The sequence below is a fragment of the Neodiprion fabricii genome, chromosome 7 (assembly GCF_021155785.1).
Source record: "Neodiprion fabricii isolate iyNeoFabr1 chromosome 7, iyNeoFabr1.1, whole genome shotgun sequence".
NCBI classification, from domain to species: domain Eukaryota; kingdom Metazoa; phylum Arthropoda; class Insecta; order Hymenoptera; family Diprionidae; genus Neodiprion; species Neodiprion fabricii.
In genome coordinates this window covers 327,039-344,143 of record NC_060245.1, presented here as the reverse complement: position 1 = coordinate 344,143, position 17,105 = coordinate 327,039, and the positions used below count along the sequence as shown (strand labels likewise).

Sequence of the window (17,105 nt, the reverse complement as noted above, 5' to 3'; positions counted from 1 at the left end):
TTTTTTAGAAAATTTTGCTAAGCGTAAGTGAAAATGTTTGACTTATGTTGAAAGACTAAACCGAACAGATAGAGTGAAATGCAGAATAAAAAATAAAAACAAACCAAAGTGCTTACGCATGTATGTAACTTGAAAAATGTATATTCATTCATTCATTTGTGATGATTGATGATAATTGACTAATGTATAGGATTTTCAAAGCTTATGAATTTGTATAATATACGTTGTAACATGCGTTTCTAGTGAGTGTGGAAAAAATATTTCCCGGCTTGGCGTCGAACCCGGGTGATTGCTCTGACCATTGAGTGACTCAGGCCACTGCCGAAACACCTTCCCGGATCGCTACTCGACTAGCTCGAGAAATCCCATGTTACAACGTATCAAAGAAGAAAAAAAAATATCTGGCATGGCGGTTAGGAGTCCCAGTGGAATATACCTGAAGTTTTGATTGATCTAGATTGATAGAAATGTGAAGCTGAGATATTTAATACCGACTACAAATTCTTGATGGGTGAACGAAATTTGACAAACTATCTGTGCGTATCAATTAGCGAATTTGAGACCTATGAATATTCTTTGTATTAGCAATGCATAATTTAAGTTTTCAATGAAACTTGGACGATCCAAGTTTCAGGTATAGAAGAAACAGCAGCCCAGAAAATATACGTTGAAACAAAAGTGAAGTAAAGAAGAAATTTTAAAAAATGAACGCCTGGTCGCTGTGACGAAAAATGCTCGTACCATATGTACGAAACCAGAATGAGAGAGGAAAAAAATATGGTGAATGAAAATGCGTCTCTATAAATAGCGAGTTAGAATTTTGCTACGAGTATATATATTCATATGTAAAATGTATATCGTCGTGCGTCGTTGCAGTATTATGTGAATATATTAAAGAGGGCAAAATTGGAGGGAAATATTGCTGCGTCACTTTTTGTTCCAATTTACAGATACTATTATTAAAAAGTTATTCACGAAATGAAATGAAAAATAAAATGAGAACCGAGTCTATTCATTTCGCCCGGCAGATCACTTCGGCTTCTCCTCTCCCGGCTCTTGAGTTTGAAAGCAAATTTAAATCGCATTACATGTATTACATACCAGTAGATATTGCCAGGTCATCGATGATGTATCTAAGTATTCGATTCACAACAATAACAAAGTATTGTCCTATCATCGGATAGACAGAGTTTCAGTATCAGGATCGATTAGCAGGAGCCTTTTCTTTAGATGCTATTGAGTCTCAGAAGCGCAGAAAACACTTCCGTTTGGAAATAACATTCAATTTTCCACGGTTTTCGGTCGTAACTTTCAAACCATTCCACAAAAAACTCGTAAACAATTGCCAATCGTCGAACTCCGGCCGGTTTCACACTGATCAAATTTCTCATTATCTCATTGTTAATTACGGTTTAATCGGGGGGGTATTAATTGTTATAGTGTCATTGCAAGAGAGTTTTTCGATCGCGAACAATCGGCCGGCTTGAAACTAAAGATAGGAGAGTTTAATTCTTTAAACTATGCCCCGCGTTGCGAAAGATAATTTGAATGTACCAAAACCACGTGGCTACGCAACACCTCCAGACTAGAAATGAAACTGACTGTTGATAACAAATGACAATCGGTTGATCAACGTGATTCATAAGAGTACAAAGTGCGATTTTGACGTTCACCATAACACGAAGATTAGAACGCGAAATGATCCTATTGATTCGGGTGAAAAGAGTAAAATTCTAAATATTGGGATCGAGTAACTGACTGATCAAGTGAACCTTCACAGATATGAAGGGAAATGCAGGGCTGATTGAAATAAATAAATGTGTAGCTTCGAGGTTATGGTACACATCTTGGACTACTTTGATTGCTGAAATTGACAGTCGAACGGATCGCTTCACTCAGGACGAAATCCTGCACCTAGTTTCGCTCCTTGAATCAGATCCGTAAGTTTAATACCGACTTCACATGTATACACTAATCATTTGAACATCTAGCTTAACCTCAAGCATCATTATTCTCATCTCATATAAACGTTCCTGATAATTACGTAATTCATTGCCACCTTTCTTCTCATCTATGGTTCTTTTTATTATTCTAGGAATGTCCAGAATAACTACGAAGATTGTTGGATCATTTGGAAAATATCGGAGCTTCTACGAGCAAATAATGAAGCAGCAAAACCAAAACACATTGAATTTCTTCTGGCGGTAAAGTTCTTAACTGAAGCTGCACCCAGCGAAGTAGAGAAGGTCAGATTTTCGTTGTTGAAACTATGTTTGTACTCTTTCCACCGCATTTCCATACCGTTTACATTATTAATTCAACCAACTTCCCCAGGAGCTCCTCGATCTCTTCAAACTTGTATTGGATTCAAAAAAGGTAAAAGAAAAAGTCGGCAAACTTTCCAACCAAAGCAGAAAATTGTTAGAAGAAAATCTGAGAACATGTCCTCCGCTTGCCTGCTTCGTTGTACAAAGTTTGCTGTGTGTTTGGTCACCATTCTTCAACGAAAGCGACGTCGAGTTACAAAATTTGTACATTAATGGCCTTAAAAAATATCTCAACGCTGATCAAACTGTACCAAGGAAATCGTCATCGGGTTATTTGGAAGTCAAGGCAAAGCCCTTACTGTCTTCCAATGACAGAAAACTTGACGATCAGTCAGTTGGAACTTTGCTAAGCATTCTCTCAAAGCTTCAACTCACAGAAGATAATAATGATCAACTCATGACCTGGCTCTTTCCCTCTCTGTTTGCAAAGTGCGATAACCGGGACGTCGAACTTGCACTTTACACCAGGAGAAGCAGCGAGTACTTAAAAGAGTGGTTCGTCTTTATTAACGAAATATTAAAGCGTTCCGAGTCGGCAGATTCCATTGAAAATGCTTTGGGAATTAGCAACGCCATATTCAATTTCACCAACGCCGGAGATGTTCGACTCAATTTCAGAGAATTGGTGTACAGAACGATCAAGCAGTCACGCCATTGGCTGCTCGACATTCTGGTAAATATTCACGAATACCGATGTGAAGGCACTCGTAAAATACAACTGTGCAGCAAACTCTAATACCATAGAATCATACGTTTCTTTGTTATTTTTTTTTAGGATATTTGCTACACCCTGTTGGCTGCTGGCTACATTGACAAGGTGTCAATGTTATTGTCGGCCCCAAATTTAGAAGGACTGTGGCTGGCAGTATTTTTTAAAGTACTGAGCAATTTGCCCTGTGCCTCGAGGGTACCTGTCGAAGCAGACGAGCGAGTCAGTTTGAACTTCTGCAAGGGACTGAGATTCGTTTTGGAAAAATGTCAACTGTATTTTGGGGAGGATAAAATTTGGAGAGAGTTGAAAACTGTTGCGATAAGTCAGCTGAACGTCGTTGAGTGGGTTTTAAATAATAAGAAAACAGTATTGGAGAAAGAATTCGGATACGAGTTGAAAAAAGATTTGACAATGAAAAACGTGTTTTCACTTCTTCTCGACAACGGAATCTTATTCACTCTAAACTCAATGACTGACTTGCACGAAGGGAACTCTGAGGAAATTCAACAACTCCTTAAAAACTCCCCATGTTCGGAGGCCACCTTTAAAGCATACTACGCGATGTTGTGCGCCTTGAGAGCCATTCTACTCTCCGATTCCTATTCTTTCAAGGCTCAAAGTGTCGGAGACCGTCTGGCAGCAATGCGGAACACGCTGAAGAACCTTTTTCCATTGAACATAAGACTGGAAGCTATAGAGAATATATTTTCAATGCTGTTCCTACGCCATGAGGATTTTTCCAACACTGACAGTAATTCTGAAGACAGCGAGGAGGAGGAGGCTGATACTAAAAAGGTCTTACAATCTGATTATAAGTTAATGCAGTCTGGATTTATCTGCAACAAATATATAATCAGAGACCTTCTACACAGCTTAAAAGATGCGATCCTGAATGCAGGAATCGAATGCACCAAAATGAAATTGGAACCAGGATCTCAGGACTCAACTGAACACGTTCGTAAAAGTTTAGCCAACATCACTCGGGCTATCACCGATGCAATCTGGAGGTTGGAGCTCCTGACAAGCTCTCAGTTCATTGAAAGGGTGGGTGACTATGGGTCGCAAACGTCGAAGGACGAAGACGAAAGGTGTTATTCTGAAACATTGCTGACTAAGAAATTGAAGACCTCGAAACTCGCTGCTTTTAAATCGATATTTTACCACCAAGATGACAGTTCGTCGAGCGAAGACCGCAACAAGTCCGAACTGGAGTTTAGCTCCGACGCTGGATCTCTAGACACCGGCAACACCAACTGCGCCTCGGGGACCAGGAAAAAGCATGGGAAGAAGAATGCAGTTGAAAAGTCTCCGGTGTTGGATAAGAATTATTCATTTATTTTGAACTTCATGCTCTCTTCAAGGGAAAGCCTGATTATGCAATGTCTGTGGAAATGTAACTTTGATAAAGCCCAACAAGTTATCGAGGTAATCAGAGATTTTAATTATCACAAATTTCTTATTGCCGACTCGAAATTTTCGTATGCCTCGAGTTCAAATAGGGTCGGTTCAAATTCCGTTGTCTTTGATTCTTTTATCTCCGAGTTCGCATGTTCTACTAAAACACCAGGCGGATTGTCGGCGTAATATCTTTTTGCTTTTATAATCCTCTCCTTGGGGAAACAGAAGCCGCAGTGACAGCAACAACAGCACCATCCTGAAAGAAATATCTCGTGAGTCATTTCCCGTCCGACACAGGTTAGCAAAAGCGATCGAAAATAACACCTTTCTGACACCAGCAAGGAACGGCGACGCATAAATATACGCAGATCCAGACCTTGACCACGACCCATGTCCTGCGCAATATTTTCGTTACCTTCTTTTTGCCTTTGGCATGTTTATAATCATACGCCAAGCACTCCAAAGCCTTTGCCCCGAATTCTGTTAATTCTTCCTGCGTACAGTTCCTTGGCATTTTAAAATCCACAATTTTTTTAAACACATCTCCAACTGTTTTTTCAAGTTCCCTGTTATCCGTATAGTTGAAAGTCCTGTTGTCATTTTTACTGTGTTCTAATTCTTGGTAGTATTCAGCTTTGAACAGATCATAGTCGTAGGTTTCTGCATCTGTCCGGTTTCCTGAATCACTGCTCGACGTTGCTGTTTGTACTTCTAGCGTTTCACTCTCACCGTTATCCTCCTCAGTCACCGTTTCTGATTCTTTACCTTTTTTTGTTGTCCAAAGATCCTTCGCTGCCTTTGTAAATGCACTTAAACTCAGGCTGCTTTTATTGAAAAACTCTGCAGCTTCCGAATTGTGGATTTCGTTACCTATTGCAGATTTTGAAACGTTTCGCTTCGTCCTAACAGCTTCATAAACGCGTTCTTCCAAGTCGTCGAAGTCGTACTAATCGTAATTATATAGTGTCACTTTATTTTGGCCAAGTGGATAAATTATACTTTGATCGAGACAACCTACTCTGTCTAATTCACGCTTGAATCCGGCGATAAATGGCTTAGCCTCCTCAACCAATTCATGAATGTCTTCAAAGTTCGGTTGGAAAAGGGGAACGGCCTCTGCGAACTCTGTAGCAGTTCTGGCCGCCCGTTTGTTGTAGAGTTCAACGTGAGAATGTAACGGCTTGTACTTCTCCTCGTCGTCGGCAAGGGATTCAAACTGAGTCAAATCCGCAGCCTGAATCATCTCATTTTCGCTTTCTTCGTCGTAATCTGTGTCGTCTGACGCAATGACAAAGACTTTTCTGTCGTTTAGATCTACCTTGTAGGCAGGTGGCCAGAAAGAAAGTGCACATCTCGCCCCAAGTCCGCACGCAATCAGAAACGTATAATATTGCATTTCCGATCAGTTCTGTCAGCATAAAATAGCTGATTGACAGTGTCATTTGAATGACAATGATAATAAATTATCTCTTCATATTCACATCTTTCAGATGTTTCACTTGAACAATTCTCAGCTCGATGGCGAAGTACGATTTTCAAAAGCCATTTGCCAATTTCGTCACAGGATGAAGGAAAAACCTCAAATAGTCAGCACACCCGAAGCTGTAAATCGAACTTTTGAAACTTCCACACTTGAGGTACGCTGGCAAAAGAAGTTTAATTTTATTCCATGTCCAATGTGGTAAACAAATGAAGAGGACTGTTTCATCGCCTACTGACCATCTCCTCGAGGAGAATGTCTGATTTTATAGTTCTGCACATCTAACGCTTCCATTTTACAGAATATAAGGCAAGTGGCGCTGGAAGGTATTCAAACATCCCGAGCGACGGGTGAAGTCGAGACTTTTCTCGCCTCGAACGAATCAGTTTTGCGTCTGATAAATCCGGATGAGGTTAAAACTAACGAATTACTGACAATAGCTGTACTGGACCTTGCCTTGACGACGGGTCAGTCGCGGTCGTTTTCTTCGCAACTATGCGAAGTAGCAACGAAATATATGAAGTTGTGCAAAATTATTGAGAAAAGCTTGTACCCTGCGTACTTCACAAAGATTTGTAAACTTCTTTACGAGAGTAAATTAAACGCGTCCCTGCCGAGCATTCTTTGTGACGCCAGCGTGCCGTTGACAATTAAGAAGTTTAACGAGAAAGTTAAGCTTTGGAACGAGGTGGAAAAAGTCGTTACAATATTAAATCTGTCTCGATTGGAGAGGGGCAAGGCCCTAAAAGAACGCTCGCATAATAGACTTACCACGAGTCAGGAGGGGCTCGCATTCGTCTCTGAGTTTTGCAACGGCGGAGCCTACTTGAGCAAGCTTTTTACTCACTTGAGTGTCCTTGAAACGATAATCCCAAGGACCGAAAGTAAGAATTTTACGTTTCTTGGAAGACCAACTTCTACAGTCATTGCATCTAAAGATGAATTTTTTATTCACAGACGAACGCTTCGACGAGACTCTGTACGCCATGTTGGTACTCCCGATCCATTCTTACTTTGGGCACCAGTTTTTTGACTTGGGTGTTGAACTGGACCAACTGGACATCGTTGCCAAAAAACTTCGCGTCAACTTGGTTCACAGCTTACTCGTAAGCTGCTGTCCCAAATTTCCTTTTAATGAAAAACTGGATAGTGGAAAATCGACAAACAAAATTGGCTACATTGTATTGAACGAAGATTTAGCGGATTCGGTAAGTTTTCGAAATTTAGGAGTAGCCGCTAATATAATTTATGCTGATAACATTCTTTATATTTCAGATGCTCACGGAGTACGATATGGAAAAGCCACACGAATGCGTAGCCGGAATTTTAACACTGCTCTTGGATACTATTTCTAATATTTATCCAAGTAATTCGGTGCTGAGATACGACAATCTGCAAAGTTTGTCTAAGAATTCAGATATTCTGAGTATTTTGCGAAGAACCTCTTGCCTCGCGAATTTAAATCTGTGCGAATTGACCAGTGGCGATGAAACTCTTACGTTCTTCTTGAACCTGTGGAATCTTTTATTCCTGCACTCGATGTTGACCACTTGGTCCGCCAATGCCCCGTGCAACAAACTGCAGCACGTTGTTTCAATGATGAATATTGGGTATCAGATTGGTGAATTGGGATTGGTCACCTTGGCCACCCTCCGATTCAAGCTGCTCGGAAATCTGTCTTGGGATTTGGAGTTTTTGAAACAAATCGAAGATGTCAACGAAGTTGCCTGGCAGGATCTGGATCTCATCCAGGATCCGAGGCTAATTTTTGCTATGGCTAACGAATTTTCGAGAACACCCATGGTGTTCGTATACGATTCACGAAACTTGGACCAAGCTCTGAATGCAGCGATTCAGAACTACATCGCACATCACCACTTGATACAACCGGCCGGCAACGATACCAAAATCGATTTATGCTGGCTGCCGGAGATGGTACGTCGGTATCAGGATTTCTTGTTGGAAAATGCTAGTCTTGCTCAGCAGACTTTGGGCTGTAACTTTGACGAGAGTTTCACCCTGCGTAAGTTCTTGAATACAAATGTTGAAAACAGCATTGAATTGAAGTACAGGCCGCAGGTGCGCCAGTACGAAATAAGACTGAATTACACCGGCATCGATCATTCCATTACAAATAGTTTACAAAACGTCCGTCGATCTTCAAACAACATTCACTCGTTGAACCATTGGCAAGGCAGAACTGTGGATGAAAAATTATTGCAATACTTTGAGGCTCACTGCTGGCTTTTGCGTTACTTGGTGCAACAAATTCACAGGACGGATCCAGCGATCTCTGAGAAGATGGGCGACAACACAGGACGTTGCGGCTGTCTCGAGAATCTTCTACGCTCAAGCTTCACGAAAATCTTGAGTAATGCGTTCGGCGAAAACCAGGCAATGTTTGGCATGCACGAAAATTTATCGCAAAAAGAACTTTGGGCACATCTTGAAAGACTGATAAAGAAGGACAAGTGGGAGCAGTGTTTAAACGTGATAAACTGCCTACCCGACAACTTGATGATAAATGATGGCGAGATTCTCTCGTTGAAAGATAAAATTTTGAGTATTCTAGTTTCGTCGTCGGAGCTGGATCATAAAAAGGTAATTGAATACCTGCGACAAATTAAAAATATTCATGTTTTGGCATGCACTGTTTCATTAAATCTAACGCATTGGCGTTTGGAAACATGCCAATATGCCTTGACTTATGTTCTCAACCACTCGGATAAAACTGAGCTCTCTGGCTATTGTCAAGAACATTTGGATGCGACGATGCGCAGTTTGGTGGCACTTCATAAAATGATACCTCAGTTTGGAAACAGTCTTGACATGAAGCACGTCACTTGGTATGGGAATGCTTATTCGACAAACAAGGTAGACCCAATGAAAATAATGAAATCTTTGATCGAAGCAAACAAGTTTGAACTCTGCTTAGAGTGGTTCGAGTATCACAGTTTCTCAAGCGAAATGCAGTCCCTGGTGAATCAGGATCTGCTGATCGGGCTGCTGGAAAATGATCGGCAGGATTTTGAACCTGCGACAAAGGTGAGTGTGATAAACGAGCTTCGAGTATCAACATTTCCAGCACGGTTTCGTGATTAAACTTTCTTCATTTTCAGTTACTTCGAGCACTGCCCATCAATCGTGCAATGAAACTGTGCAACGGAGTTCTGAGCAAACTGGATTCGATTACAGCGATAAAATTTGTCACGAATTACTTACTGGACAGATGTAAACCTAAGGAGGCGGTGAAATATCACAAGGTTTTAGTCAGCATAGAGATATTATCGCAACTCGATTACAGAGAGAAATCTGCATTTATTCACCTGTTGAAGGAGCCGTTGTTGATGCTCGAACAGCTACTGATGAACGGGAAATTTGAAGTTCTCCACAAGATCTTGAAATTGGCATCCGACAGCTTGCCGAAAGCCAGTATTTTGCCGGAAGACACCGACAAGATAGTCAGGTACTATGCTAGAAAGTCGTTGGAGTTCAGGGTCGCCATGCAGCGCGACGGAATCGAGTCTAAGTCCAAAGATTTTTCCTCGTCGAGTAACGAGATCGAGGGCACCGAGTTCATGATGCCCGCAACGGTTCCGACGAAAGACGAATGGGTGGCAAATGACAAGGTGCTCCAAGGATGTCTATTTTTTTACCCTGCATCAAGATGACCGAGTCACAAATTGCCTAATCCTGTCTTTTTCTCTGCTCTGCAGGCGAGGGTCTGCAGCTGCTGCAAGGCGGTCGTATTTTCCATGTTCAACAGACGGCATCACTGTCGTAGATGCGGCCGAGTTATTTGTGCTGTCTGCTCGCAGCAGAGAATGCGCGTCCCGACGTACCCCGACTCGGTGCTCGTCAGGGTCTGCAACGACTGTAAACGTCAAACGTTGCTGCGGTTGCAGCACGCCCCTCCTTCGACTCCGAGCAGTGAACCGTTCGATTACTGGCAACTGACGCTGGACGAGACCCTCAACCAAACTCTCAGAGATGAATTTTCCTTCGAATACGCACCTAGCATATCTCTGTGCTTAGCCATCCTGACTCTGCACTCGGATCACAAGGCATATGCAAGGTTTGAATGTGTTTCGTCAACAAACAGCGTCAATAAGATCAATTTGTCTCTGCTTCTAGTCTAATTCGTTTCTCATAAGAGTCGATCTTGTTCTTATACACCGCTTATCTCACCACAGCTTTCTGTTGGACCGATGTGACGAGATAAAACAGCTGCTGCGTCCTGTCAGCTCTGGAAGAACAAACCCCGAAGTCGATCTTATGCTGCTCGTGAAGATGATGCGCTCTCTTGTAATTGCCGCCAAGGTCAAGTGTGCCAAGCTATCGCTGAACGCTGGACTGGATCACTGTGACCGCTGGCTATCCCACATTGATCTTATTTCAACTCTGGTACAGTCGGACTGCTCGGCTCTTATTCCCTCCGACAGTATCAACGAGCGAGCCTTTAGGAAGCTGAGAGATCTGCTTATCGAAAAGGAGCATTGGATTCTGGCCTTGGATGTCAGCACGAAGGCAGGATTGGATAGACAGGGAGTTTGGGCCGTCTGGGGGAAGGCGTACTTGAAAGTCGGGTGTTACAATCAGGCGAGGGAAAAGTTCGCTCACTGCTTGGACAAAGTTGAGAGCTTTGACGACTGGGTATTTCTCCCCAACTCTCGTCAGACTGATAATAGTAAGAGCCGTTCAAGCGCGAGGACCGGCGACAAGCAGAGGAGCAGAGAAAAAACTCGTCCGATGAAGAATCCACCACTTTTGGTAGAGATCTTACAGATTATCGAGACCTCGACTTTCAACCGGCATTCATGCAAGGCTGTTACCTCCACTTCGTTCACTGCCCTCGACGTATCCATAACTTTGAACAACATTAAGGCGATCAGTCAGGGACGATGTTACGACCTTGAACCAGCCTCGATCACCGACACCGCTTACTATCACGAAAGTTTGCACTATTTGCTTTCATACGGAAGCCACTCCGCGATCTTGGAATTTTTCATCAAGCATGAAAAGTACGAGGATTGTATTCTCCACGTGATGGGTAACCACGTTGATCCAGAGGTTTTCTTCAGCAGCGTTTACTTGCCCTGTTTGAAAAACGGGCTGGTCGATAACTTGCACGAAGCGATGCGTACCAAAGACCCGAATTTGCTCTCATGGAAAACTTATCTAGTTTTCACATGCCACAGCTTGGAGACAAAGAAACTTCTGCACACCTTGTATCAGCTCCAAATATTCATCAAGGACTACGTCAGGGCCTCCATATCTTGCATACGGTTTTATGTCAACGAGGCCGCTGATTACACTGACCTTTGTAGCCGTTCCCAATTTCTGATTCAAGCTCAAAAACACTTGGAGACGGAACTGCAGGCGAACAGCTTAGGGCCGAAGAGAAGGAAGAGCACAGGATCTCAACACAGCGGTCAAAGTGCTCTTACTCTGGAACTCGAGCCGTCCGACATTGATAAGCACATAAACACGATATCGAGTCAGATGGAGATTGCCAAGTTCTTGCGAGACAGCGAACAAGAGCAAAGAGACGTCAGAAAATTCTTGGACCATCTTTTGAGCATGGAAAATGAAAATTTGAACGTTCAAGAGTTGCCCACTCTCTTCGGTACTCAGCTGCAAAAAACACAACTTGCTGTGTTGGCGATTCTTTGTGGTCGCGATGTTGAGGAAGGCTTTGGAATCGCCTATCGAATAATTCAAAGTAAGAAGCAAATTTTTTTTTTTTCAAATATAGAAGACTGGTGATTTTTCTTTTAAGCTAAAATTATTGAACTTGCATTTTTCATTTCTATTCATCTTTCTAGATTACAATCTGCGGTCCGAGAAGGTTTATTCGCTAGCTGGGCACATCTTGGCATCCGAACAAAAAGTTGGTTCGCTAGAGCAGCTAGTCAAATGTTGTCGAAGCTCAGGAGCTCCGGAAACAAATGCATTATCCGATCGAGTCCTGGCGCACTGTGTTAAAGTTCTTTTGAAATACTCCCAAATGGAGTCTAGTTCAAATTCAAAGGACAAGGTTGATACCCTTATAAAGCTGATTACAGACCTGGAACTCAAGGTAGAAATTCATTGCCAAAAATATGCAAAGTACTGAGGTATAGAAAATAATGTATCACAATTTCATGATTTCTCAGATAAGTATGTACATCGAAAGTCAACAATTGAAGGCAGCCTATCTCCTCGCTGTGAGACATTCGAGAGCTCAGGATGTGAAGAGGATTCTGAAGGAGGCAGACAGACTCGAGCAGACAGCGATAAAAGCAATTTGCGCCAAGTGGCTTCACAAAATGCAAAATTCCTGAGAAATATTTCAGCAAAGTTCAGTCCAGAATAATAGGTAACCCAAATAATTTCCTCAATTATTTTATTGATATTGAATAAACTCTAAATGAAGATGAAGTAACATTCCCGATAGTTTTGTTTGCCTTTTTTTTTCAATTTAGTCATAGTCTGAAAGAAGATACTCAATTGTTCCAAAGATAAGTCGACCTTGGACATAAGTCCAAGATTTAAGTAAGATCCTTAGTCTTCAGTTTGCATTTCAGAACTTTTTTTTAGTTATTAAACATAAGTCGCTCTTTTATGACAAAATTGATATCATATGATTATATTTACATATTAATTTATAAATTGCAATTTTTTTTAAATAAGTATATTTATCAATGGAACTTGAGTGGATTAAAATATCGCAAGCATGAATTTCATTGGTTTAATTGGATGATTGAACTATTCATAAAAAACAATTTCAGTCTGTGAGGTAAATTTTCTAAGAATCCCGAACATAAGTCGAGCCGGCGTATGAGTCGAGGACGACTTTTGGGGGTCATATTAGCAATAAAACGAACCTCGACTTACATTCGGAATAATACCGTATGTGTTATCAAAATGTTATTCGGGATGTCCACAATATTGGATTGTTTTTTTTATTACCTATACACAAATTTTCTTTCCTGGTTGACGTGTTTAGTTTACTAATCGCTGAATAGTATTAACAATTTTGAGACACAATTTATGGATGTGTGTATATGTATATAAAACGGGTATGTATATATACACACAGACATGAATATGTATATTTATATATATATATATATATATATTTTTTTTTATTAAATGATAATTAACCGTATATGTGCATATAAGAGAGTCTTAGATGATGAGTGACTCAATATTGATGCAGGGCTGTGATATATTATACACTTCTCGTTATTTAGCCCAGTCTGACTGGAAGCCGCAGATTTTTCTCACCCCTTATGTACCCTGTTATATACGTATTATAAATATTTATAAATGAATATCCAACGATAATAAGTATGATAAAATTTTTTTTAAGCACTGATATGCCGTCAGTAGTCTATTTCAATCACAAATTATCACAACTCCTAACTGGGGAATTGTAAATAAGAAATGAAAAATCAGTAGAAGTATGGGTTGAAAGAATATTGTAACAATTGAACAATCTTAGAATTTACTGGCTGTATTACTTTAATAAAAACTCAAGGCTTTGAATGGCGCACATCGGTATGTCAACCGAAAACTTTTATCTTTTAGTCAGCGTCTGTGACAAATAGTACACGGGAGAAAAAATCGTTTTGGCAAAAGAAAAGTGTTTACAGTTATAAATACATTTTATTCGCCCGATACATGGTATATCAATTTTTCGATAATGGATATACATGAAATACGTTATCGATTGTTAGAGTTACGTTACAAAAACAAAATTAGTTCTTTATCCTAAAGTATTAGAGTATTAGAATATTGAATGGAATGTTGTTAATCGAAGCGGTAGAGACAAAATAACGGATGTAAATAGAAGATATGGATCTAGTCATCTAAAATTGTATTTGAAATAGTCTTGATTTCGACAATGTGATAAACATAATTGACGAATCAATGTCATTGCTTAGTCCGATACACGGACTATGATTGAACGGTGTGCTACGAGTTATACACAAATTCAAATTGCGGTGATACTCGTCAGCTATAAGCTACGTCTTGTGAAATTAATCTTACGATTACATAAAGGAAATTGTCAGTTATGTCTTGCAAAATTATTAATGCTCCTTCTTTCTTGCACCTTGTTTGTTGATTAAAACTTACATCTCTTTAAACAATGTATTATCAAATCTTCACTTGATTCGCAAGAAGCAATAAGCCATTCTTGTTTCTATCTTATCATTGTATCGACGAACGAGCCCTAATTATATCAAGTTTCTTTCTTTTTGTTTTATTATAAAATATTAACAATATTAGAACATCTGCTGCCACATATAATAGCGAATAATTATAGCAGTAATAACAATAAGATTTACATATAAATTATATTTACATACATATTATGTATATTTATTATTTATATGTATATAATTCAAATATCGGAATGTATACGTATATAGCAAGCGTAGGAACAGGCAATTGTAATTGAATTACGAAGAGAGCTGCGGTTTACATTTGTCACTAATTTTTCTTCGTAAAGTTTTTTCGTACTCCATTAGCAGCAATACAAAGAAACGGAACCCTTCCATTAGACCTAAAAACTCGAGATTTAAATCCCAGACAACAGTTTCAGTCATATTTTTTTGCAGTTATGCTAACGAACAATCGAACGAAAGATATGGTGTCTAAAATGATGTATAAAGGCTAGTCAGATCTTCCTCTGTTGAACAAATTGCGCACAGATTACAGACAAGTTACTCGTCGTTTCTCTCAAAATGTTCATCCGCGTCGTCACCATTCGCCACTTTTTCCTCATATTTCTCGGCAAATTTTGGATCCAAATTCTTTATGGAAGAGAGTAAACTCTCTTTCTCCTGAGGCGACCAGTTCTGGCTCCATTCCCTGAACAACTTTACTCGGCACTCAAACAGGCTCGGCGGTTTGCCCGTATCCTCTTTGCACGCCAGACTTTCCAGACTGGAAACAAGCCCATTGACCAATCTTGCGGGTCCGCACTTTTCTATCAATATACCCAGAAAGTCTCCGCGTTGCATTTCTGACCATTCCTGAAACCATTGAACGACGTAGCGCAGCTGAGCCTGGTTTGAAAGTGTCGCGGACATATTTTCATCTGGGGACAAAAGAACAGAAATTTTAGCCAATAATCGCAAGAATGAAACAAACGTAATCTGGCTTCTCAAAAATTCAGACGTGAGTTCGTGTACATTTGACGTTTGGTCACGCTGCTGTTCTGTGTAAAACCTTGCAGGTTAACGACCGCGTGATTATTTGCTCCGATACCCGATCGGGAAATCAGACGCTAACAAGTACCGTACCTATGCTTGAATCCAACCAACGCTGCTGTTCCCCAGGCTGTTCAGCGTGTCTGTATGCCAATGTGGCGTTCCTTGCTTCTTTGACTATTAACGATTCGTTCTTGTTTATTTACGTTCACCGGATGGTGAAGAACACCGCGACTTGAGGACGGTTGCCATTTGCCATATCCAACACACGGCACAGGTCGGCAGAGTGCAAACGCCTTCCGCAAGTCCGAGTGCTTTCGACTTGGATACGTGTGCCTGAGTAGCAAAATATGTACTTATTTCGAACGTAGCGGGATTCGAGGAGGGGTGGACTTTGTTAGAGAGAGAATTTCTTTGCTCGGTTTTTTTTTTTTTTTTTTTTTTTTTTTTTTTTTTTTTTTTTTTATTCGACAAAAAAAAGGGAACAACTAAATTTTCAGTTTCGCTCGTTTTGCCGACAAGTCGTTCAACTCATCCTCCTCCGCGTTAACACGATCCTCGTCCGAATTTTCCTCGTCGCAGACTTCAGAGTTTTCTGAAACGAATATAAATTACTAGGTAACACCCGTAGAGGATGATTTGATAGCAGACTTTTACCTTCGGTCGTCGATACTTCTGTATCTTTGGTTAGCCGCGTTAAACAATCGTTCGTCCTACGCTGCGTGAATTTCAGCACCGTTATCAGACCTTCGATATCCTTCGTGTTAACCGGTTCGGAGATTTCATTCAGAATATTCTCTCCCTTGTACGTTATTTGAACGGTGACACGTGGATCCAACGTCATGCTGCAATCGGCGACGATCAGTGTTCATTAAAAGACGAATAAAGGGTAACGTCTTGATAGGTGTCCGCATAGGCTTAGGTATGTATTTCTAGTATGTAGTTAATCTCAACCGAGAGTGGGACAGCTTTGGCAGGCATCGAAAGGTCTCATAATTATGATAACGGTCTGCTGTATCGACAACCGGTATACGTACATATGTATAAGGGTTATTTTCCATTCGTGCCATCTTACGAGTCTGTGTTGTCTCTGTCTTCAGTGAGGAACGTGGGTCGTCCCTAACCTCAAACGATCAGCTTTTGACGCGTCGTAGTCACAGCATATGTTACAGCCGGAATGGTTTTACTCGAGAATGATTTGGTAATTTGAATCGTGAAAAGATCAAGGGCGTCGACAGCATGATCATTAATACAAACATCCTGATTTTAGTTTTTAGTAGAGCTGACGCGACTCTTTGACAAGTCACGATTGTCCGGATCCGTCGCCTTGACGATAAAACGATGCAAGTATCTCGAACCAAGTGATATATTTTTAACGCTCCTATTCCCCGAAGACTTAAGAATCTAGTCGATATTCTAACCAATCTCCGTCTGTTGCAGTTGACGGGCATGAAAAACCCGTGCCCAGAGAAGGCAGAGCCGCCTTACCCGCACCGACGGAGTATTTGTGTTTAGTGCGAGCCTCCCTTCGATCGAAAAAGATCGCCACCGTCGTTAGTAGTGATATTATTCTTGCTGTTTCGTGTGACGAAAGGTTCTCAGTCATTAACTCGTTAATTTATGATTTCAGATTCATTCCAAGGATGTAAACAAATTTCAACAAGCCTACTGGGGTCTTTTAAAAGCCAATATAAACGGTCTTAAGAAATTAAAGAAAACCAAGTCAGTCAAACCTAAGGCCCATTGACACGCTAGTTGGTGTCTCTGTATCTTATATTACAAATATTACTCATCTGACTTGGCCGCCTCCGACATCCGACCGACTTTTGTACCATATATAATTTGCGTAAGAAACGTATAGGCAATAAACATTATGTCTTAAGCAACTCTCTGTGTCGAAGGCACCCAATGTTTCATGGATTACACTTCTTTTTAAAATAACAAGGCCAATGAGGTATGATTCATTTGTTTATTTACTGAAGCTTGCA

General features: G+C 40.7%; 3 protein-coding genes across 5 annotated transcripts; 2 read left to right on the top strand and 1 right to left on the bottom strand.

Annotated features, from left to right (window-relative positions):
- The first annotated feature begins 1,124 nt into the window (after positions 1-1,124).
- On the top strand, positions 1,125-13,977 carry LOC124186709 (zinc finger FYVE domain-containing protein 26). 2 transcript variants are annotated; one of them, XM_046578616.1, is made up of 13 exons: positions 1,125-1,940; positions 2,096-2,246; positions 2,335-3,000; positions 3,103-4,464; positions 5,928-6,074; positions 6,219-6,801; positions 6,875-7,125; positions 7,193-8,962; positions 9,037-9,546; positions 9,634-9,992; positions 10,111-11,639; positions 11,743-11,996; positions 12,073-13,977. In XM_046578616.1, exons 1-13 carry the CDS (start codon positions 1,783-1,785, stop codon positions 12,238-12,240), a joined length of 7,908 nt encoding a protein of 2,635 aa, XP_046434572.1. In that variant the 5' UTR covers positions 1,125-1,782; the 3' UTR covers positions 12,241-13,977. The 2 variants fall into 2 exon arrangements, with proteins under 2 accessions (XP_046434572.1, XP_046434573.1); XM_046578617.1 differs by lacking the exons at positions 1,125-1,940; positions 2,096-2,246; positions 2,335-3,000 and having other exon boundaries at positions 3,623-3,834; positions 3,912-4,464.
- A 651-nt stretch (positions 13,978-14,628) lies between these two features.
- LOC124186569 (uncharacterized protein C14orf119) lies at positions 14,629-15,369 on the bottom strand. The gene is made up of 2 exons (XM_046578397.1): positions 15,324-15,369; positions 14,629-15,005 (listed from the first exon to the last, which is right to left on the bottom strand). Exons 1-2 carry the CDS (start codon positions 15,367-15,369, stop codon positions 14,629-14,631), a joined length of 423 nt encoding a protein of 140 aa, XP_046434353.1.
- A 651-nt stretch (positions 15,370-16,020) lies between these two features.
- On the top strand, positions 16,021-17,003 carry LOC124186736 (signal recognition particle 14 kDa protein). 2 transcript variants are annotated; one of them, XM_046578673.1, is made up of 5 exons: positions 16,021-16,039; positions 16,218-16,318; positions 16,388-16,460; positions 16,558-16,670; positions 16,748-17,003. In XM_046578673.1, the coding sequence occupies exons 2-5, from the start codon at positions 16,295-16,297 to the stop codon at positions 16,862-16,864; spliced, it is 327 nt and encodes a 108-aa protein (XP_046434629.1). In that variant the 5' UTR covers positions 16,021-16,039; positions 16,218-16,294; the 3' UTR covers positions 16,865-17,003. The 2 variants fall into 2 exon arrangements, with proteins under 2 accessions (XP_046434629.1, XP_046434630.1); XM_046578674.1 differs by lacking the exon at positions 16,021-16,039 and having other exon boundaries at positions 16,163-16,318.
- Positions 17,004-17,105: the final 102 nt, after the last annotated feature.

Bases quoted from the DNA above. Each gene is read 5' to 3' on its own strand.
- LOC124186736 (XM_046578673.1), top strand. From the start codon at position 16,295: ATGGTTTTACTCGAGAATGATTTG. The intron at 16,461-16,557 runs GCAAGTATCTCG...CGTCTGTTGCAG, and splicing joins CGCCTTGACGATAAAACGAT to TTGACGGGCATGAAAAACCC. The intron at 16,671-16,747 runs GTTAGTAGTGAT...TTATGATTTCAG, and splicing joins CGAAAAAGATCGCCACCGTC to ATTCATTCCAAGGATGTAAA.
- LOC124186709 (XM_046578616.1), top strand. From the start codon at position 1,783: ATGAAGGGAAATGCAGGGCTGATTGAAATAAATAAATGTGTAGCTTCG. The intron at 7,126-7,192 runs GTAAGTTTTCGA...TTTATATTTCAG, and splicing joins ACGAAGATTTAGCGGATTCG to ATGCTCACGGAGTACGATAT. The intron at 11,997-12,072 runs GTAGAAATTCAT...ATGATTTCTCAG, and splicing joins TTACAGACCTGGAACTCAAG to ATAAGTATGTACATCGAAAG.
- LOC124186569 (XM_046578397.1), bottom strand. From the start codon at position 15,369: ATGGCAACCGTCCTCAAGTCGCGGTGTTCTTCACCATCCGGTGAAC. The intron at 15,006-15,323 runs GTAAATAAACAA...TTTTGTCCCCAG, and splicing joins TTCTTCACCATCCGGTGAAC to ATGAAAATATGTCCGCGACA.